Genomic DNA, 20,941 nt, shown 5'->3' on the forward strand with positions numbered 1-20,941 from the left:
GACTGATAAGAGTGCTACTCCACCAGAAAGAGAGGTTTGGGGTAAGAAAATGGTTTTGGTCATTTCAGCTGTGTCCTGGGAAATTGTTTTGGAGCAGAGGCCACAAGGGTGCAGGAGGGGATGTCCATCCTGGCTGTTCAACATGCTCCAGAGTGAGGTAAAGGACAGGTGCAGAAGTGGGGAGTGTGATGAAGATGGAGAGGGGGGCAGTTCCAGTTCTCCATGCTGACTCCGTGGCAGCCTCAGAGCAGGGTGCAGGTGCCCCTGCGCTTCACCTCGAAGGTTGTTGTGATGAGCCCTAACTTCTGCTGGGTGTAGGGGGGGTAGCGTGGGGTGTTGAGCGTCTCCAGCCCCATGTTCCGGTGCAGGCAGCCACGGTGGTGGGAGAAGGTATCGAAGGTGAACTTCCCATGGTATTTTCCCAGGCCACTGTTCCCTGGAACACACAGAACAGGTCCATGCTCAGGACGGGACTCTGCTCCTGATGACACCTTCTCCAGTCATCAAAATGAGGGGAAAAGACACCTACAGGATTTTCTGAGCAGCACAGACATGATTGAGGAATTCCATTTTTCCAGTGCCTCCTTCAGGTATAAGGATGCTCAGTCCAGCCAATCCTGCTGCAGCTCAGCAGTTTGGAGGCTCAAGCGTGTCCTTTTTACCCACCTTCATTTATCTACGCAAGCTTTGCTGGGTCCTGCAAGTCTTGATTTCCTTCTATGACGCTCCACCGTATCTCCCCACGGTTGGAGCTGTTCAACCTTCTTCCTGGAACTCTAAAATCCTGGAGCCACATTGACAACACCAGTTCTCCCAGTTCCTCTGGCTGGTTTAACTGGAGGTTAAGAGCCTGGTGACTTCCCGTGGAAGCTTTGGTGCCATCTCACCCCAGTGACTCCAGCCCCTTCACCTGCTCTAAAGTGTCTTTATCCGATAATTGAAGGTGGTTGGCCTGAATCATCGCCAATTAAGATAAGTTACGGAATGGGAAGTACAAAAAATTGTTCCCTGAGCCACAGGCAGGTGAGGAATCAATTGTCTGGGCGTTTCATTATGTCTGACTCAGGTGCCAGCCCCGACAGAGATGCTGAGCAAGGGCAGCACCAAATGAAGGGACTTATCCCAGAAATATTTTGGAAGAGATCAAGACATGGGTAAGTATTACGGGAAACAACATTCCTGTATTCCAGTATTCTTGGACCATGCTGCACCCACAGACCAGGGCTGAACAGCCTTACTTTTCACCTGAGAAAGAAAAAAATTGCTGCCTCTGGAGACCAAAAATTTCTTCTTCTTCAAGATCCCATAAGAGATTCGCCAGGTTTTCATAAATGTTTGTTCCTACTATTTTGTCCTAAAAGTTGGAATGAAGATACAACCTGGCTCTTGAGGGATATTAAGGGATCCAGCCCAGAACCACAGTGGCTGTAGGAGGAAACTCATGTTCCGCACCATGGCTCAGGCCATGGATCACACCTGGCTCCCAGTGGCCAAGACTGGGGATTTTGGACCTACCAATGCCTCCAAAGGGCAGCGAAGAAAGTGTCACATGCATCAGGGTGTCATTGCCACAGAAGCCACCACTGCTCGTCCGCTCCAAGACCTGGTTCACTATCTGGGAGGGAGCAGAGAAGGTAGATGAGGGGCTTGCACTTGGAAAACATTATCCAATTTACCCATCGGACGTTCCCAGAGTGTTTGGGCTCTAAAGACCCTTCAGAGCATGTCCTGGGGATGGTGGAGGTGGTGCCTGACTTCCCTTCCCACCTTTTCTGCTCCACAGACACACCTTGCTGTCGCAGGAGAAGGCGTAGAGGGCCAATGGCCGCGGCCGCGCATTGATGAAGTCAATGGCTTCATCCATGTTGGAGATGACAACGATGGGCAGGATGGGCCCAAAGATCTCCTCCTGCATGGCAGGGTCTGAGGGCAGCACATCCGCCAGCACTGTGGGAGCTGTGGAGAGGAAATCCGACAGCATCAGCCAGCCACAGAGGTCTGAGATGAAACCTCCCTTCAGCAGCCATTTTTAAGCATCCCTAAATCTCTTTTCCCTCTAGAACCTCCCCTCTGTATGAAGACCCCCTGAAAACGGCCATTGTGCTCACCAAGATGTGAATGACCCCCAAGCCTCACCAATGTAGCGCTCTGCCTCGTCCGTCTGTCCCCCGATGGCCACGCGCCCGCTGCCCAGCAGCGCCCGGAGGCGCTGGAACTGCTTGTCAGTTATAATGCGGCCGAAATCTGGGGATTCTCGGGGGTTGGGGCCGAAAAACTCGGTGATGGCCTCACGCAGGGCGGGCATGAGCTTCTCCTGCATCTCTATGGTGCAGAGCAGGTAGTCTGGTGCGATGCAGGTCTGCCCCGCGTTGAAGAAGCGGCCCCAGGCCACACGCCGCGCCACATTGGTCACATCGCAGGTGTCGGACACGTAGCAGGGGTTCTTGCCCCCCAGCTCCAGTGTCACCGGTGTCAGGTGCTTGGCAGCGGCTGTCATTATGATCCGCCCCACTGGGGGGCTGCCTGTGGGTGGGGAAATCATGGATTGAGGTGGGAATCCCACCAGCCATCACACAGCTCTGGGATGTGGCACTGGGTCCTGCCAGATCTCAGATACACATCCCAGATCCTCCAAATGATCCTGGAAGCACACCCAGGCAAGGCTCTGCTCTGTCCCATGGGACGCACCAGTGAAGAAGATGTAGTCAAACTTATTCTCCAGCAGCCTGGTAGTCTCCGGCACGCCACCGGTCACCACAGCAAAGCAGTCCTGCAACAAAACAGAAAAAATCCCCTTGTGTCACTATCTGATTCCACCAATAGCATCCCAGGAATCTGGAACACTGGCTGAGCGCTGAGGGAGGAGGTTCTGCACATAGATGATGTGTGGGGATGGAGGGTGTTAGGCAGGGTGGGGAACACCATGGCCCAGGAACAACAGACAAGGACAAAAAGGGCTTCTCACACTGTCCAGGTAACAGCTCAGCGTTTCAGCAACGAGTCTCTCTGTGTTCTTGGAGATCTCTGAGGGTTTGATGATGGCGCAGTTCCCTGAGTGAAGAAGAACAGGACATCAGCACAGTGACATGGTGACAGACAGCCCTTGTGGGGAAGAGACCCCTGGGAAGACCTTGGCACTTGCAGCCCAGGGGAGTGGAAGTTCGTGCTCACCAGCAGCGATGGCCCCAATGAGGGGCACCAGGAAGAGGTGGATGGGGTAGTTCCAGGGTGATATGATGAGCACCACCCCGTAGGGGTCCTTGCGGATGAAGGCAGAGTCCAGCTGCATCACCTTTGAGGAAGAACATGACCTCAGCACTGCCTTCCCCACCAGCAATCCCTCTCCCCTGCTTCCCTTTTCCCAGAGCTTCCTTCTTACCAGGTTCTTGTCCACGTGCTCATCCTTCATCCACTGGGACAGGTTGTTGAGGGTGACATTGAGCTCGTTCTTGCAGAGGAGGATCTCGCTGAAGAAAGCCTCGAAGGATGGCTGGGGACAGACATCACGGAAATGCTATCCCATCACTAACCCTGGCACCCTAACCCCACCATGCCAGGAGGCATCTCTCCCCTCTTCCAAATGTGAACAGCAGGAGGATCTCCTCAGCAGAAGTTTCCATCACCTCCTGTAACTCCCAGGGAATATCAGTGTCCCAGAAATGTTATGAAAATAATTATTTGGCCATAAGGAAAAAAAAAAACCCACAAAATTTAATATTTTCATGGTAGTTAACAAATTCCTGAGCTCAGCACTGTGAACTAGCAACGGAGCCCTGAGCCAAGGGGACACCAAAGCAATGTCACCAAAGCTCCTAAAGAGCTAGTCCTGGTGGAAGGCATCCTGACCACTTGGATATTCAAGCTGGAAGCAAAGCCCCAAGCTCCCTTCCACCACCTGTGGACAAAGTTGTACTGTTTAGTGTTAAGTTTAGTCAAAGTCTTAAGACCTTGACTAAAAGGAAGTAATAAGAATCACAGCTTAATTGAATCCCTTGTGATGGAGAAGTGGGTCCTCTCCATAGCTGCGGAGCACAGACTGGGATCATATCATCCTTGCAGAAGTGTGAAGACAGCAGGGATAGCACAGCAGGCTCATGACTGTGGAAAGCAGGGGGAGCAAACTCCTGTTCTGCAACATCATATTTTGGACTCTTCCAACCCAAAAACACCCCTGGATTGGAGTGTTCCTCCCATCCCCACACCACTTTGGGGTTGGGAAGGCTGGTTGCTGATTCCCAGGAACTTCCACCACCAAGAGACCTTCAGGTCCCTGAAATGCAGCTGCCAGGAGGTGCGAGGACCCTCCTAGATGTGAAGACTCAGCAGGCACATGAGATAATCGGGTGAAGCAATGGGGCTGTTCTCAACCCAGGATGACGATGGCATCACTAGGATAAGGAAGATGACGGTTCATTAAAAATTTTGATGGGACACAAAGGTTGTGAGATAGCACATTAAGTCTGAGGTCATCCAAGTGCCACCAATCATCAGCACCAGAGAGGAACTGGCACCGCTGGAGGTGAGACACCACCTCAGCGACGTAAGAGCAGGTGAAGTGTCCATCTAGCTATGAGGGCCTGGCTGCATAACAAGCTCATTACTGGACAACCGGATCTAATTAGGCATAATTAAGAAAGACGATGGACACACTCAGAGCACTGATGCCTATCAAGGCCTGGCTGAAGGAGAAGGCCTCACCAACAAACAAGGCAATTAGGAGCCTTGGGAGATGGCAGGACATGGAAAGACATTGCTGAGGGCATGGGACACTTCTGTGATGCCGAACAAAGAAGTGAGGATCATATTATGTAGTCCTGGAACTGAAGCTCATCCAATTCTGCCCTGTCATGGGCAGGGACATGTTCCACCAGCCCAGGTTGCTCCAAGCCCCATCCAACCTGGCCTTGAACACTTCCAGGGATGATGAACTCAGACCACTAGAATTACCCATGCTGCGGATGCTCCTACTACACCAGCTTCATCATCCAGGAGCTCCTGGCATGCCACAATACCCTGAGCCATATCCAGAGCCCTGCCCATGCCACTGTGCCAGTGAAACCAGTCCCTTGGAGGCCCTGGGAGGAATGTGCAGTGCCAGCACATTACACAATGCCAGTAATCCTGGGTGTGCCAGGCTGGCCAGGCATACCCCAGGATGTCACCTCTGTGGAGGTCACACGGACCCCCAGGATGCAGACCAGAGTGTGAAATGCTCCCACCTTTGCTGATCACCACCAGGGCCTTTGCCTGGTTTCAGGGCACCAGGGATGGGATCAACAGCACAGTCCCTCCACTATCCCTGGATCTGCTGGGATCCAGCACTTACAGATGCACTAGCCTAGGAGCACATCAAAGGGGAAGCAGGACCCCAAGGAAGGGACACCCCTATGTCCAGACCCCCACAAGGATGCTATACCCAGACAAGGGTGTATGAAGGACTTCAAAGATGTGATGCCTGCCAATGGCCCCCAATTCCCAGCCCCTCTTACCTTTCCCATGTCCAGTTCAGTGGCTTCCAGGATTTCCTGCTTCTTGTCATCCAGGAAGCGTCCCAGAGCCTCCAGCTGAGCCACACGGTATTCCATGGGCCGCGTCTTCCCTGAGAGCCAGGATGCCCGCAGATGGCTCACCAGCCCTGCATAGGGGTTCCCACTACAGGGATGAGGGTGTTAGAGGGGACCCAGCCCCATTCTACCTCCCCAGAGCTTCACATCATCTCAAATCCACATTATCCCATCCCAGCATCAAATTGGACCCCAGATTCCCTGGGGACAGGGCAGGGAGTCCACACACACCTGTCTCCCTTGCTTCTGGGAGCAGCCCAACACAGCACCATTCCCAGCAGATCCTGTCTTCCCCCTTCTGCCATGCTGGGATGTCGTGGCTCACAGACCTCAGACTTTTCCCCAGCACCAACCTGGGGTCCCCATAGCCCTGGCACTGCCACAGCCTCCCCTGCCCACCTCTCTGTCTCCCTCCTGCCCCCAGCCCCTTGCTCTCACCATGGAGTGCTGCAGACCATTGGCACTGGCCCCTTCCTGATCCCACTGCCTCCACTGCATGCAGCAGCTTTCCCAGGATCTTTGCCAGGATCACTGCCCGTGGTGCTGCACTTGCCGTAGCCTGAGAGCTGTGGCGTGGGGGGCTCGAGGGTCTGCTGCATGCCAAGCTGTTGGAAGGAGCTGTTGGTCTCCATGGAGAGTGTGGTGGCCCTGGGGAGAGACACTGCGTGGGTTATGCCAGGATGGAAGTGCTGGAGATGCCGGCTCAGTCCCAAGAGGAGTCACTCGCAGCACTTCGGCACCTTTGAAGGGTGGCTTGGTGCTCGGGGCAGTCCTGGTTTTGGGATGACTCAGTCCAGAGGCCTTGGGAGATGCCTGGGATTCCCGGGATAATCACCATCCTCTGGACACTGACCTGCCCAGGCTGCCCTGCTGATGTAGGGTCACCTACGGGGACCTCAGGGACAAGACAGCCCCAAATCTGGGGGGCAGAGGTGCAGCCCCTTATCTGTCACCCTCTCCCTCTCCATGCCCAGATACCCACCCTTCCTCGATGGAAACCCCATGCCCCACCCCACCCTGTGCCCCACAGCCCCCATCAGCATGGGGGTGTCAGAGGGTGCCATGCAGGGAGTGCCAGTTTTGGGGACCCTGCAGCGCTCACCTGAGAAGCTTGTGTGGAAGCTGGAGGAGAGTGAGGCCAGGCAGGCACTGCTGAGGCTTGGGGTGGGGGTCCCTAAATGCCCCGTGGCCAGGGGCGGGAAGGATTGGGCTCCGCCTCTGTGGGGCTGGCAGTGAGGGCAACATCTGGGATGGGATAGGATGGAACGGGACCTCCCCCTTGGGGTGATGGAACTCCCAGAGCCACCACACCACCACCCTGAACTTTGACCCATTTGTAGCCCACAGACAGCCCTCATTCTGCTCTTGTGACTACCCTGACCCGTGGGGTTCCCACAGACACGCCTCATCCTGCTTCCCAAGGTTCCATGATCAATAGACACCCACCATGCTGTTACCATGACTATCCTGACCCACAGGGATCCCACCAACACCCCTCATCCTGCTTCCCAAGGGTTCCATGATCAATAGAAACCCATTATCCTGCTCCCAAGATCACCCTGACTAATGGGGTTCCCACTGACATCTTTCATCCTGCTTCCCAAGGGTTCCATGACCAATGGACTTTCCTCATCCTGCTCCTAGGACCACCTCCAGGAAGGGCCCTTTGCCTAGGCACCCCAGGGTGTGGGGGACCCTCAGGGTGGGTGTTGCCCCTAACCCACTGTCACGACCCTTCTGGGGCTGTTCCCTGCGTATCCCCCCTATCCTGCAGAAACCAGCACCCTCCCAAGAGTCCCATCTCAAGAATCCCCCACTACCGGCTGGGCCAGATCCTGCCCCAAAGAAGTCACCCCATCCGCCCGGCCCAGCAATCCCCTCACCCTGCCCCGGGGCACCCCGCTGTGCCACACACCCGGGCACCCTCCTGGCCCCATATTTGGGGTGACACCGGGGCAGGCACGTGCCCTACACCCCCCGATTGGGGTGTCCCCCCACCCAGGCACTCTGGCACATCCACCGGGCCGGGAAGGGGAAGTGAAAGCATCAGGGCGCAGCGCCCAGTGCCACGGGGCACCCCGAGGAGGCAGCACCCATTCCGAGGCCTGGTGAGAGTGCTGGGGAGGCTGGGGGGTCACAGAGAGGCGGGCGGGGGGGGAGGGGGGGTGTGTCTGGGGTGCTGTGTGGGGGGAGCAGTGGGTGCTGTGCGAGGGGGTCAGGGTGCTGTGCGGGTTGGGGTATGATGAGTGCTGCGGAGGTCGGGGTGCTGAGAAAGGACGCGGGTGGGGGGCACTGAGGAGAGTGGGCAGGGACCGGGGAGTCCGGGAGAGGGGGAAGGGGGTCCGGGAACGTCCCCTTTAACCACCCACCCCGGTCCCGCCCGCGCTAAACGAAAGAGGAAGAGGCGCCCGCCCCGCCCCGAGAGGCTCCGGCACGGGCAAGCAGGAGAGGGGTCGGTGTGACCCGGGCGGGGGGGAGTGCAAAGCTGGGTAGGGGGTATGGGATTCAGGGGTGCAGGATCTGAAGGTATAGGGGTGCAAATCATGAATGCAGGTTTCGGAGGTACAGAACACAGAGGTTTAGGACCTGGGAGTGCCGTGTGCTGGATGTAGGGGTGCAAGGGCTGGGGGTGCAGGACACAGGGGTGCAAAACATATGGTTGCAAGACTTGGGATGCCAACAGGGTCTCCCCCACCCTGACACCATCCCGGGCCTTCCAGAAGCACCAATGGAGAAGAACATCGATGGCTGCCAGGATGGGGCCAAGACAGTGCCAAGCACTGGGCTGGGCACCGAGGGGACAGAGACACAGGTGAGAGCAGGGGGACACCAGGGGGGAACCAGGCCCCTGGTGGCCATCCCCAAGGGCTGACAGCCGGAATCACCCACAGCTGGATGATTTTATGGGTGCTCATCCTGACTACAATGAGGAGGAGGAGGAGCAGAAGTACTTTCGCCGCAAGCGTCTCGGTGTCATCAAGAATGTGGTGGCTGCCAGCCTGGCTGGCACCCTCACTTACAGTGTCTACCTGGGTATGGACCTCCTAAGGACCCCCAAAACAATTTGGGGTGTTCAGGGCATGGAGTGACAACCCCTGGACACCCCCCCCCCAGGCCTGTTGCAGATGCAGCTGATCCTCCACTATGACGAGACCTACCGGGAGGTGAAGTACAGTAACATCCGGCTGGAGGACATCGACCACAAGGTGCTGATGGGCATCAATGTCACACCCGTGGCAGCACTGCTCTACACACCCATCCTCATCAGGTATGGCCCCGCCATGCTCCCAGCTGGCACAGCTCGCTGGCACGGCCACCCACGCTTCCGCTCCTTGCCCTGGCAGGTTCTTTGGCACCAAGTGGGCCATGTTCCTGGCGGTCGGCATCTACGCACTCTTCGTCTCCAGCAACTACTGGGAGCGCTACTACACGCTGGTGCCCTCTGCGGTGGCCATCGGCATGGTCATCGTGCCCCTCTGGGCCTCCATGGGCACCTACATCACGCGGTAGGCAGCGGGGGGGGGGGGGGGGGGAGGGGAGCGGGGATGCAGGCGGTGCTGGCTTACCAGCTGCTCCATACAGGATGGCTCAGAAGTACTACGAGTACGTTAACTACAAGGAGGAGCAGGAGAAGGAGAGGCAGCAGGCGCCGCGGGATGCCTGCAATGCCTACATCATTGTCTTCCAGACCATCTTCTACTCCTGTTTCCACGTGAGCCCCAGGGGGCTGGCTGGGATGGGTGGGGGGCCATGCCAGCAGCACTGAGTATGCACCCTTCTACATCCTGTAGTTGAGCTTCGTCTGCGCTCAGATGCCCATGGTCTTCTTCCTCAACAACTACCTCTACCAACTCAACCACACGCTCTTCGCAGTAAAGCATTGTGGTGAGGCTGTGGGTAAGCACGGGGCATCACCAGGAGCCCCCCAGTTGGGATTAACCATGGCCTGTGCCCCACTGGCAGGAACCCTGAGCCACGGCACACTGCCTGGCTTCAACAAGACAGTGCTGCAGAGCCTTCCCCGCAGCATCAACCTCATCATCGTGGAGAGCGTGTTGATGGCTGCCGCCTTCCTCGCCATGCTGGTGGTGAGCGCCGGGGCGGAAGGGGACAGGGGACGGGCTGGATGATGGCAGAACCTCACCTGCAGGCGCTCTGCAGGTGCTGGTGCTCTGCGGCGCAGCGTACCGGCCCATGGAGGAGATCGACATGCGCAGCATCGGCTGGGGCAACATTTTCCAGCTGCCCTTCAAGCACATGAAGGACTATCGACTGCGGCACCTCTTCCCATTGTTCATCTACAGCGGCTTCGAGGTGCTCTTTGTCTGCACTGGATTTTCCCTGGTAGGATCTGTGATGGGGTGGGAGGTGACAGAGCTGGGACAGGTCATTCTGAGCCCATGCTTGCTGCAGAACTACGGCGTGTGTGCCCTGGGGCTGGAGAGGTTGGCGTATCTCCTCATGGCCTACGGCTTCTCCGCCTCGGCATGCTCCAGCCTGGCCCTATGCATGCTGCGCCTGCGCCGACACATCCCACTCCTGGCTGGAGCCTTCATCCACGCTGTACTCCTGGTGACGCTCTTCTGCTGGGCGCCAGAGCCCCGGTACCTGGCGCAGGCACCTCTGCTCTACAGCATTGCCGTGCTCTGGGGCACGGGCAGTGCCCTCAACAAGACCGGAATCAGCAGTGAGTAGCGGGAAGGTCCTGAAACAATGGGTCCTCAGTTGTCCCCAAAACGTCTTGGTGGTCCCCAAAATAGCCTAGGTTGTCCCAAGTTTTTCCACACATCCTCTCCTCGTGTCCCCTGGCACCGCGAGTTTGTGGTCTCACTCCCTGGATCCATGGGGCAGACCCACTGTGATTGTCTCCGTGCCAAGAGGACGTGGCACAGGAAGGGGACACTGATTCCAGTCTCTGCCACAGTCCTCCTGGGGATGATGTACAAGAAAAAGGAGCGCCAAGACTTCATCTTCACCATCTACCACTGGTGGCAGGCCCTGGCCATCTTCACTGTCTACCTGTGGTCAGGGCTGCCTATGAAGGTGAGTCCCAGATCTGCCCCAGCCCACTCTGAGACATTCCAGGCTTTTTGTGGACACACTCCCATGCCAATCCCAAAATTCTCTGTGCTGCAGGCCAAGCTGTCCATCATGCTGCTGACGCTGGTGGTGGCAGTGGGGACATACCTGTGGATGGAGCGGAAGGTGGCACAAAACATGGAAGTCCGGCTGCCCCGCATCCCACGCCCACGCCATAAAACACGTGGATACCGTTACCTGGAGGACAACTCGGATGAGACTGGCTCCGACGGTGATGGGGACAAGGAGGACAATGACAGGCACCCAACCGAGGCCACCAGAGAGGACGAGCTGCCAAAAGAGGATGGGGAGCAGCTGGGATAGGGACAGCCTGGCCTGGGCTCCATCCTGCTTTTGGCACCTGAGGGGGTTCCACAGTTCCCCCTGGGTGGGCCCAAAATTCTGCAAATCCCCTCAGGTCAGGCTTGCAGCTCCCCAAGCTAAGCCTAAAGCCCCCAGGCAGCCCAGAGTCCCCCACATTGGCTGACAGACTCCCAGACTGGCTCATAGACACCCCAGGTGAGGTCTGCAGCCTCCAGCTTGACCTACATGCCCCAAATTGTGGTACAGAGACCCCCAAATTGTGGTGCAGCCCCTAGGGAGGCCCATATCCCCCCAGATTATGATGCAGTTGCTCAGGTTAAACCTGCAGACCACCAGGCCAGCCCCAGTGCCCCCACATACAAATCCACAGCCCCTCAGACAAGACTCACACTCCCCAGGCAGATCTGGAGTCCCCCCAAATTTGGCCAAAGCCCCGCTAGGTGAGGCCCACAGACCCCTGAGCAGATGCACACTCTAGCAAGGCCTGCAACCATCTACAAAGTCCTGTAGACCCCAGGCAGATGCCCTGCTCTCCCATATTAGCCCCCAGCCAGACCCCGCAGGGCTACCCAGGAGACCCCAAGCAGATCGACACCCTCCCAAACTGGCCCACAGCCCTTCAGACTAGCCCCACATGCATCCCAGGCAGACTCTGCAGCCCACCCCCAGGTTGCCCCGGACCCCCGCTAGCTCAGCCTGCAGCCCCCCAGGCCGGCCCCGCAGACTTCCCGACCCTTCCCATCCCCATTTTACTTCAATAAACCCGCTCCCTCCATCTCCTTGGCCCTCACCTCCTCCATCCTCCGGCCACGCCCCCCTTCCCCAAGCGGAGACTACAGCTCCCAACGTGCCCCGCGCTGCCCCGCGCGATATGTGCCGGGAGTTGTAGTCCCCGCCACGTGGAAGCTGCCTCCATCTGCCCGCTCAAACCACAACTCCCGCTACCGTTCGCGTCGCCCAGCGCCATCATTGACCCCCCCCCCGACTTCCGCGCATGCGCGGTGCTGGCTGTTGTTGTGGCGGCGCGGCCCGCGGCTTCACCCGGGCGGGAGCGATGAGCGACAACGATGACATCGAGGTGGAGAGCGACGTGAGTTGGGCCCCCAACCCCGGGACAATCCCTGGGATAACCCCCCGTGGCTCTTCGCCACCTTAGGAGTTCTGAGAATGGGGTAATGTTTGGTTTGTGTGTGTTCTTCCTTCATATGGCGGCGCCCCCCCCACCATCTTCTTCCTCTTCCTCCTCGGCCGGGTCGGGGCTCCTCAGGAGGAGCAGCCGAGGTTTCAGTCCGCGGTAGGTCGCTGGGGGCCGCCCCGCAGCGCCCCCGGGATCGGGAGCACGTGGGCGGGGGTGTGAGGGGAGTGGGATTTGGGGAGGGGGTGACATGAAAGGGGAATTGCGGTCTTGGAGGGGAATGGGGGTAATGAGCGTGTCCTGTGGGGATCGGGGTGTTGGGGGGACATCAGTGGGGTTGGGGGTGTTGAGGGGAGCGCCACTGGGGTTGGGGGTCTTTTTGAGGGGAACACACCTTTGGGGCTGGGGTCTTCTGGGGGGGCTGTGACATGGAGAGGGATCTATGGGGATGGGGATCTTGGGGGAGAAATCTGGGCTTGAGGGTGTCCTTGGGGATGGGATTCTTGGAAAGGGGGTACACCAGTAGGGGTTGGGGTCTTTTGTGGAGCAGGGTTGGGCTTGGGGAGGGGATACTTGTGGGCTTGGAGGTCTTATTTGGGTTGGGGGCTGTGACACGTAAGGGGATCCACGGAGTCATATCTTTTGTGGGGGGGCAGCTGGGTTTGCAGGTGTCCTGTGGGGCTGGGGGTCTTATGGGGGGCAAACACCAGTGGGGAGTGGGGCTTGTGGTCATGTGGAAGAGGATCTGGGGCTCTTTAGGGGAGGGGGAGTGAGAGACTTTCTGGGTTAAAGCAGGGGTGTAGAGGGGGGGGCATTATTTGTGGGGCCGAGTCATATGGGGAGATAGGGCTATGTTTGGGGGAACAAGGGAACAACACAAGGAGTTGACAGCACAGTGGGGGGCTTGTGCCTGGTTGGTTGGGGGGCAGGGGAGGAGGTGATCATGTTCCAGGGGAAAAGTGCTGTGTGTCGTCCCCCCCCCTCCCCGGTGCCCGGAGCTGCCCCGGTAGCAGGAAGCTGGGGAAACTGAAAGCACTGGGAACCGCCTCCTTCCCACGCCCTCGCGGCCCAGCCGGAGGCGTCACGGCCACGGAGCCACCCTGGGGGCTTAGCCGAGCTCCCACAGCGGCTCGCAGAGGGAATTTTGGGGGTGCAGGCAGTGGCCTTCTCCCCGTGTCACCCATCTCCCCCTCCCAGGCCGACAAACGGGCTCATCACAATGCGCTGGAGCGCAAGCGCAGGGACCACATCAAGGATAGCTTCCACAGCCTGCGGGATTCCGTGCCCTCACTCCAAGGAGAGAAGGTGAGTTTATGGAGTGTGCTGGGAACACAGGCAACACCCACCCATGGTCCAGGCTTCTCGATTTGGGACATTCCCAAGGCTCTCTTGTGCCACAGGAGTCCCCAGTAAGGCCAGAGCTAGGGTGGGATGAGGCAGGTGAAATTCCAGTTTTCACTCCTGGACTATGTCTTTATCTTGCCTCTGGCTTTTCCCACTATTGCAACAGGCATCCCGGGCCCAAATCCTGGACAAAGCCACAGAGTACATCCAGTACATGCGCCGGAAAAACCACACACACCAGCAGGACATCGACGACCTCAAGCGGCAGAATGCGCTGCTGGAGCAGCAAGGTGATAGCTGAGATCTGGCTGGAGATGGGGTCTGGCAGGGTCTGAGATCCAGGAGCTCAGGTCTGGGAAAGTTAGAGCCAGGAACTGGGGTCTGGTAGCATTTGAGATCTAGGATTTAGTGGGAGCTGGGGTCTGGCAGGAGGTACGATCCATCAGAGTCCAGGATCTGGTGGGAGCTGAGATCCAGTGGCAGTTGGGTTCTGGCGAGAACTGAAGTCTGGCAGGACCAGGGTCTGGCAGGCTCCAGAATTCAGTGGGAGCTGGGGTCTGGCAGTATCTGGGGTCCAGAAGAGTTCAGGATTCAGGAGTGGGTGGGAGCTGGGGCCTGTCAGGGGCTGGGCTGCAGGCAGGGCTGGGCCCAGGGCTCACACAGTGCCATCCCTCGCAGTGCGTGCGCTGGAGAAGGCCCGAGCCAGCGCCCAGCTCCAGGCCAGCTATCCCGCAGACAACAGCCTCTACACCAACCCCAAGGGCAGCGCCATCTCCGCCTTCGATGGTGGCTCCGACTCCAGCTCCGACTCGGAGCCCGACGAGCCGCAGAACAGGAAGAAGCTGCGCATGGAGGCCAGTTAGGCCCCTCCGCCGCCCCCCGGCCCGCGGCAGGACTTGCTCCCTCCGCTCCTAGAAGCTCTCGGACTGCAGCTTCCCAGCCTTCCCCGGCCCCTTCCCTGCTCCCACCGCGCCGGCCCCGGGGGGGAGCCGGCCAGGCTGAGCAGAAAGACTTGGGGGGGGTCAGGGAGACTCCCCCGCCAACTCCCCTCTGCTAGTGATCCCCCTCCCCTTCCCTCCTGGTTTTATAGGAGCATTTCTATTTATACCCGGGGACCAGTGCAGTCCAGAATGGGGAGGAGCCGGGCAGCCCCCCCCCCAGAAAAAGGAGCAAGCACTGGGGGCGGAACTCCCTATTTATTTTCTCCGTGTGCAACTCCACCTGCCCGAGTCGGCGGAGCACAGAGCCAGGCTTGGAGGCTCCTTCCCCACTCCTCCTTCCCTCCTTTGACCCTTCCCAACCTCCATGGCATTTTCCGAACTCCAGTGGCCCGTCCCTGCCCCGTAGGTGCCCCTTTTCCCCCCATTTTGATGCCATTCCATGGATCTAAGGTATGTTGTACATACTGCCCAGAGATGTCTTGCAAGTTAAGGCTTCCCTTTACTATAAGACTATAAATAATAAACAAAAAAAGCCAAAATTCCACTTATTTTATCCTCCCCCATGGTTACCGCGTGTTCTTGGAATGGGGGAAGTTGGTGCCACCGGATCCAGACGTGGCATCACCTCTTGCTCCACATCCCCGGGGCCACCAGCACACGGCGGGTGTCACTTCTGATTTATTGATGCCAAAAAAACTGCCAAAGCCCCTGTCCCACCTCAGCCCTGGCCAGGATGGCAGCGGGACACCAGGCCCGGAGCAGACTGGATTTTGGTATTGCTAGCGCCCTGAGCACCTCGCTCTGCCTGGCCAGGCCGCCGTGGGGATGGGCTGTGCCAGTTACTCCCGGGGCTTGGCACCCCGAGCCAGCAGCAGGACCCCCCTACTTGGCAGCAGATACCGGATCCAGGCTGGGCACGGGATACTGCAGGAAGTGCATCACTGCCCTCGCCACCTTCTCCGGGGCAATGTTGTAGACAGGGTGTGTGGCCTGCTGTGGGAGAGAGAGATGGAGAATGTTAATCACGGAGTCCTGCAATGATTTGGTGGGAAGGCACCTTAAGGACGATGCAGTCACTGTGCACAGGGAATCTCTGACATCCCAGATTGCTTCAAGCCCAGTCCAGCCCGGCCTTGGATACTTGCAGAGATAGGGTAGCCACAGCTTCTCTGGGCAGCCTGTGCCAAGGTCTCAGCACTCTTACAGGGAAGAATTTCTTCCCCTTTCCCTTTTCTAGTTTGGGGCCATTTCCCCGTCCTGTCACTCCAAACCCTTTTCCAAAGCCTGACTCCAAAACTCCCTTGTAGCTCTTGAGACCCTCAAAGCAGCTCTAAGCTCTTCCTGAAACCTCTTCTCCAGGCTGAACCCCAGCTCTTTCTACTATCATTGGATCTGCCTTTCTCAGTGCTGTGGAGCGCTGGAAACTCATCCCTGCCCACCTCAGCAATGCCTAGCACTTACCAGGCAGTTCTCAGGGATACCCAGGACCACCTCATTGTGGAGGTCTCCGCTTCCGAAGTGCTGTGCAATGGCCAGCCCACTCAGACAGTAGCAGGTGTGGTAGAAATCCCGGGATCTGCATGAAAGGAGACACCAGGATGCTAAGGGGGCATCCGGGCATCCCTGATGCCAGGCAGCCCAGTGTTCCCCCCTGCACTCACTTCCCTGGCTTATCCAGCAGCCCGCCAGCTGGGCACTGGCAGCACAGGAGAATGTATTCCTGCAGTGCCAGCTGGTCGAACATCCAGTGTGCCATGCTCAGTGCTGGATCGCCTGGAAGGGAAACCCAAAGGGGAAACACCAGAGAAGGTGTCAAATCCCTGGAGATGCCATTCTGGGGACAGAGGAAGCCTGTGGCAACTCACCCCTGGCATGAAGAGCCCGATGGAGCAGGGGCAGGAGCCCAGCTTGCCAAAAGGAGTAGCACCCATCCACCAGCTTGTTGCAGCGGCCCTGGAATCCCCCTTCAAAGCGCATCTGCCGCCCGGTCACCCAGTGCTGTGGGGTGATGGGAACCAGTGTGGGATCAAAGATCCCCATCAGGATGAGATCCCCAGTATCCTGGAGAGGGGTCACTCACCAGCAGGCTCCGGAGGTTCAGCAGACGTTCCTGCTTGAGGATGACCAATGCGGCCACGCCGCAGAAAGTGTAGCCACCATGAGCCTCCATGCCTGGCACGCCGCCGATCCCCCCCTCCCAGTTCTGGCACCTGTGGGAGTGGGGTCAGGGCAGCAGGGACATCGGGAATGTCATCCCCTATCCCCCACCTGTCCCCAGCTCTCACCTGGCAATCCACTCGGCCGTCCCAGCAAAGAGCGTAGGTGTCATGATGTTGGTCAGTGAGGCCACTGAGGCAGCACAGTAGGCGCTCCTGCGGGAAAAGGGTGCCCAGAGATTCAGGAGATAGATGCTCAGGGATGTGGCACTGGCACCCCAAAGTGGCACCAGCTCCCTAAAATTACACTGGCTCCCCAAAATGGCACAAGGTCGCTGATCCAGCAGTGGCTCCCCACAATGGCATCCTGCCATGGCAGTAGTTCATGTCACTGGTTCCCTGCCATGGCACCACCACCCCAAAACAGCACTGGCTCCCCAAAACTACACCTCCCCATGGCAATGGCTCCCCACCACTGTACCAGCTCCCCAAAACAGCACTGTCACTCCAGTGTAGAGCCAGTCACTCCCCAAAACACCAGCTCCCCAAAACACAACTGGGTCCCCAAAACCATGTCATGGCATTGGCCCCTCAGAATGGCACCAGCTCCCAGCACTTGCTCCCCAAATCAGCATTGACTCCACAAAACTATACCCCAAATTAGCAGTGGCTCCCCACCATAGCACCAGCTCCCAAAAACATAACCAGCTCCCAGCACTGAATCCCCAGAATGGCATCAGCTCCCCACCACAGCATCTGCTTCCAGCACTGGCTCCCCAAAATGCCCAGGCCCTCCAAAACACCCCCTCACCTACCTGACATCCACCTCTCCACCCACGTGCATGAGGAAGGAGCCATCTGGCTGCTTCAGTGAGTGCAGGTATTCCAAGAGCTTCTTCCTGTGGGAGCCAGCAGCTGTGAGAGGGGGGACATGCATCCCACCTCTCACCCAGCTCCTCCCAGCCCCCCAGACCTGTCGATGACACTGAAGGCCTCCTCGGTGCCAATGATGCAGAGCGCGTTGACGGCAGCATAGGTAGGGGCGAGGTGGGGGTGTTGACCAGGACCCCCCCCAAATCCACCCTGGGGGCTCTGGCACCGCCTCAGGAATTGGCAGACACTGCGGGAAGGTGGGGAAGGGGCTCAGTGTCACCTGTGTCACCCCACTGGGGTGATACATCCCCTCCCAGCCTCGTGAATCCCCCTGAGGTCGAAGCCGGGGGTGTCACCCTCCCATCTCCGTCGTCACGAGGAAGCCGCCGGAAGAATGGGCGGCATTGACGGTGGCAGGGAGACAAAGCACTCCTTTGCTCTGGGGACAGCGGGAGGTGGCACCTCCAGAGTCACGCGGTGGCCAGCAGCGACAGTGGCCATGGTGGGGTCTCCCCATCTCTCCCCACTTACTCAGAGGCCACCGACTCGGGAATGGGCTCATCCAGCAGCTCCAGGCTGTGCAGGATCCAGTAGCAGAGCCAGGGGCGGCTGGCATCCAGACACTGTAAGGGACAGAGGGGACGGTCACGGAATGGCACTGGACACAGCAGGAGTGAGGAGAGAGCCCAGAGAATTGCTGGGATGAGCATGGGCACACAGGGGATGCTGCGTCCACTCTGGGGCTGGCAAACTCCTGGCAACAAACAACTCTGGTGATAGCCCAGGGCAAGGGGTTCACCCCAGCGAGTGGCTCCAGGTGGCATATCCAGCATTCCCAGTACCTCATAGGCTTCAGTGAGCTGCCGGAGGCCTCTCTTCAGGTAGTGGAAGTGCTTCTCCCGCTGCAGGACGTACCTGGAATACAGAGAGGATAGGATGACCAGGCAAGGTGGCCTGAAAAAGCAAGGGGACAGTGGCAGGAGGGGAAGAATCCTACTGTGGCACCCACCGGGCTCAATGGCTTTTTTGGGATGAGAGTTATTTGTGATTATTGGGAGTTTTGATACTCACTGTGAGGAGTGATGGTTTGTCTTGTAGGCATCATAGACCTCCTGCACGATGTCCTCCACCTTGGACTTGTCAAGAAAAATGGGAATAAAGACTACAGTGAGCCCAGGGAAGAGGCTCCGCACATCCCAAACGTGATCTCCACTGAACCCTGAGGCTTCTACCCCATCCCAGGGTTTATCCAATTCACAGCCCCATCTCACCCAGTAAAACCAAAGTGGGAATTCCTAGCAGCTTTGTGCCCCAAATTATGCCAGAATCCAGCACCATCCCATGCTGCTTTACAAATTCAGCTTGAGTTTGGTTCATTGCAAGACTGTCATGGAAAACACCCTCCTCCCACTCACACTGGGATAAATGGGGACTTGGACACTCCAAGCCATGGTAATCCTCAAGGAAATACCCCGGGATCAGCCTCAGGGTTGAGGAGGAGCCACACAGGGACCGGCACTCATGGCACTGTGTCCTGCCAGAGCAGAATTGAGCAAGAACTCCATGGATTGGGAAACCCGGAGACACTTTTTACCCTGTCCCAGCACCCAGGAGAGCTGTCAGGGGCTGGGTCAGGATAGAGGAAGAGAGGGGAGAGTCTGGCTGTGCCAGGACCCCTCACCCTCCCACGACTGGTTCTGGGGGATGTGTCCCGCGGAAGCTGTCGTGGCCGGCAGGCAGTAGCATCGCCAGGCACCTCAAAAGAGTGGTCGCTGCTGGGCTGTTGTGACAGGGGGTGTGGGGACAGTAGCTGCGTGGGGATACTGGGATAGGGATCACCGAGTCCCATGGCACCCCAAACCACACTTCCCAGAGCAGCCCAAAGCCCAGTCCCACGTCCCACGGCATCCCGGCACCACAAAGCCCAGCCCCACAGCATCCCAACACCTCACACCCCATTTCCCAGAGCAGCCCAGAGACCAGTACCACGGCATCCCAGCACCTCAAACCCCATTCCCATGGAACCCCAAATCCCAGTCTCACGGCAGCCTGGCACCCCACCGCCCCGGCACCCCACGCCCCACACTGCAGCCCCCTGGAACTCCCCGGCACCTGCTCGGCGGAGGTGCAGGTCCGTAGCCCATCGTCCCGCAGCCGCCGCCGCCCGCCGGGGCCGGGGGCCGCTCCCGCCATGCTGCGGCCGCGGGGACAGCGGGCGACGGCGGCCGGGAGAGGACGCGCGGGCGCGCTCCTGGTCACGCCCACCAGAGATGGTAACGCCCATTTTCCAATCTGACCACGCCTCTTCCGTGTTGGTCACGCCCAGCCCCTGCGCGCGTGCGCGGGGAAGCCACACCCGGGGTCGTTGCGTCATCGTGATGTGACGTCATTGATTGCATCATCATAGAATCCACGGGTTGGGTTGATAAGAGCCTTAAAACCCATACAGTTACATCTCCTGCCATGGGCGGGGAGACTTTCCACTATCCCAGGCTGCTTCAAGCTGCGTCCAGCCTGGCCTTGGACACTTCCAGGGATGGGGCAGCCATAGCTTCTCTGGGAAATCCACTCCAGCACCTCACCACTCTCACAGGGAAGAATTCCTTCCCAATATCTAATCTACACCTCACTTTTTCCACTTTGGAGACATTTTCCCTTGTCCTGTCACTCCATGCCCTCATCACAAGTCCCTCTCTATCTCTCTTGGAGCCCCTGTAGGCACCAGAAAGGGTTCTAACTCTCCCTGGAGCCTTCTCTTCTCCAGGCTGAGTAACCCAGTTCCCCATCCTGTTCTTAGCCCTAGGAGCCTTTCCGTGGCCTCCTCTGGACTTGCTCCAGCAGCTCCCTGTCCTTCCCATACAAGGATCCCAGGGCTAGACACAGTGCTCCATGTGGAGTTTCGTCTGAGTGGGGCAGAGGCGGACAATCCTCCCCTCACCTGTTGCCCATGCTGCCAGTGACACAGCCCAGGACATGGGTGGCTTTTCAGGGCTGCCAGCACATGTTGCCAGGTCATATCCAGCCTCTCATCCCCCCAGATTCCTCTTATCTGCACTGTTCTCCATCCCATCACCCCATCCTGCACCTATCTTGGGTGCTGTTCTGATCCATATGCAAACCCTGCCCTTGGCCTCGTTGACTCCCATGAGGCTCTCCTGGGAACCTTGTCCCTGGACAGGACAACCTGGACAACCTACCCTCATCCAGGTCCTGCTGTGTGTCATCCCATTCTTCCCAAGTGCCACCAGTTCCTCTGGTGCAGCTGTGTCACCCCAGTGTCCCCTGCTGTACACTTCTGTCCCCTTCCCAAATCCTCCAGAGCAACCCCGGGTACACCCCTGGTACTCCCAGAGCCCTCGGAGTCCCCTCTAGTCTCCCTGGTACATCCCCTGTCTCCCAACTCCCGTTTTCCAGAGCATCCCAAACATATCCTACGGCGCATTCCTGGCTCCGTCCCCTGTTCTCCCCAGCTCTCCTCACAGTCCATCCCTCCTGTCGCCGCCCAATTCCCCACAGCATCTCCCG

The 20,941-nt window shown here is 58.3% G+C and overlaps 4 protein-coding genes across 7 annotated transcripts; 2 read left to right on the forward strand and 2 right to left on the reverse strand.

The window, feature by feature from the left end:
* Window positions 1-75: 75 nt before the first annotated feature.
* Window positions 76-6,402, reverse strand: LOC134044943 (aldehyde dehydrogenase family 3 member B1-like). The gene is made up of 11 exons (XM_062494473.1): window positions 6,305-6,402; window positions 6,003-6,212; window positions 5,490-5,652; window positions 3,380-3,490; window positions 3,172-3,292; window positions 2,966-3,051; window positions 2,689-2,770; window positions 2,137-2,523; window positions 1,790-1,956; window positions 1,516-1,615; window positions 76-436 (listed from the first exon to the last, which is right to left on the reverse strand). The coding sequence occupies exons 1-11, from the start codon at window positions 6,400-6,402 to the stop codon at window positions 243-245; spliced, it is 1,719 nt and encodes a 572-aa protein (XP_062350457.1). The 3' UTR covers window positions 76-242.
* Window positions 6,403-8,292: 1,890 nt separating this feature from the next.
* UNC93B1 (unc-93 homolog B1, TLR signaling regulator) lies at window positions 8,293-11,542 on the forward strand. Its single transcript, XM_062494814.1, has 11 exons — window positions 8,293-8,376; window positions 8,456-8,597; window positions 8,679-8,832; window positions 8,909-9,070; window positions 9,147-9,276; window positions 9,356-9,449; window positions 9,528-9,652; window positions 9,726-9,908; window positions 9,978-10,251; window positions 10,489-10,607; window positions 10,701-11,542. The coding sequence occupies exons 1-11, from the start codon at window positions 8,293-8,295 to the stop codon at window positions 10,965-10,967; spliced, it is 1,734 nt and encodes a 577-aa protein (XP_062350798.1). The 3' UTR covers window positions 10,968-11,542.
* A 447-nt stretch (window positions 11,543-11,989) lies between these two features.
* MAX (MYC associated factor X) lies at window positions 11,990-15,260 on the forward strand. 4 transcript variants are annotated; one of them, XM_062495598.1, is made up of 5 exons: window positions 11,993-12,057; window positions 12,235-12,261; window positions 13,300-13,407; window positions 13,613-13,736; window positions 14,125-15,259. In XM_062495598.1, the coding sequence occupies exons 1-5, from the start codon at window positions 12,022-12,024 to the stop codon at window positions 14,307-14,309; spliced, it is 480 nt and encodes a 159-aa protein (XP_062351582.1). In that variant the 5' UTR covers window positions 11,993-12,021; the 3' UTR covers window positions 14,310-15,259. The 4 variants fall into 4 exon arrangements, with proteins under 4 accessions (XP_062351581.1, XP_062351582.1, XP_062351583.1 ...); XM_062495597.1 differs by having other exon boundaries at window positions 11,990-12,261; window positions 14,125-15,260; XM_062495599.1 differs by lacking the exon at window positions 12,235-12,261.
* FNTB (farnesyltransferase, CAAX box, beta) lies at window positions 14,922-19,981 on the reverse strand. Its single transcript, XM_062495595.1, is given in 13 exon segments — window positions 14,922-15,380; window positions 15,849-15,963; window positions 16,049-16,160; window positions 16,253-16,385; window positions 16,468-16,597; window positions 16,673-16,759; window positions 17,359-17,442; window positions 17,517-17,663; window positions 17,948-18,039; window positions 18,259-18,331; window positions 18,488-18,552; window positions 19,529-19,776; window positions 19,779-19,981. Coding segments are annotated over 13 exon segments (1,500 nt in total). The 5' UTR covers window positions 19,882-19,981; the 3' UTR covers window positions 14,922-15,269.
* Between the last annotated feature and the right edge of the window lie 960 nt (window positions 19,982-20,941).

Source organism: Cinclus cinclus, chromosome 6 (assembly GCF_963662255.1).
Source record: "Cinclus cinclus chromosome 6, bCinCin1.1, whole genome shotgun sequence".
Lineage (NCBI taxonomy): Eukaryota > Metazoa > Chordata > Aves > Passeriformes > Cinclidae > Cinclus > Cinclus cinclus.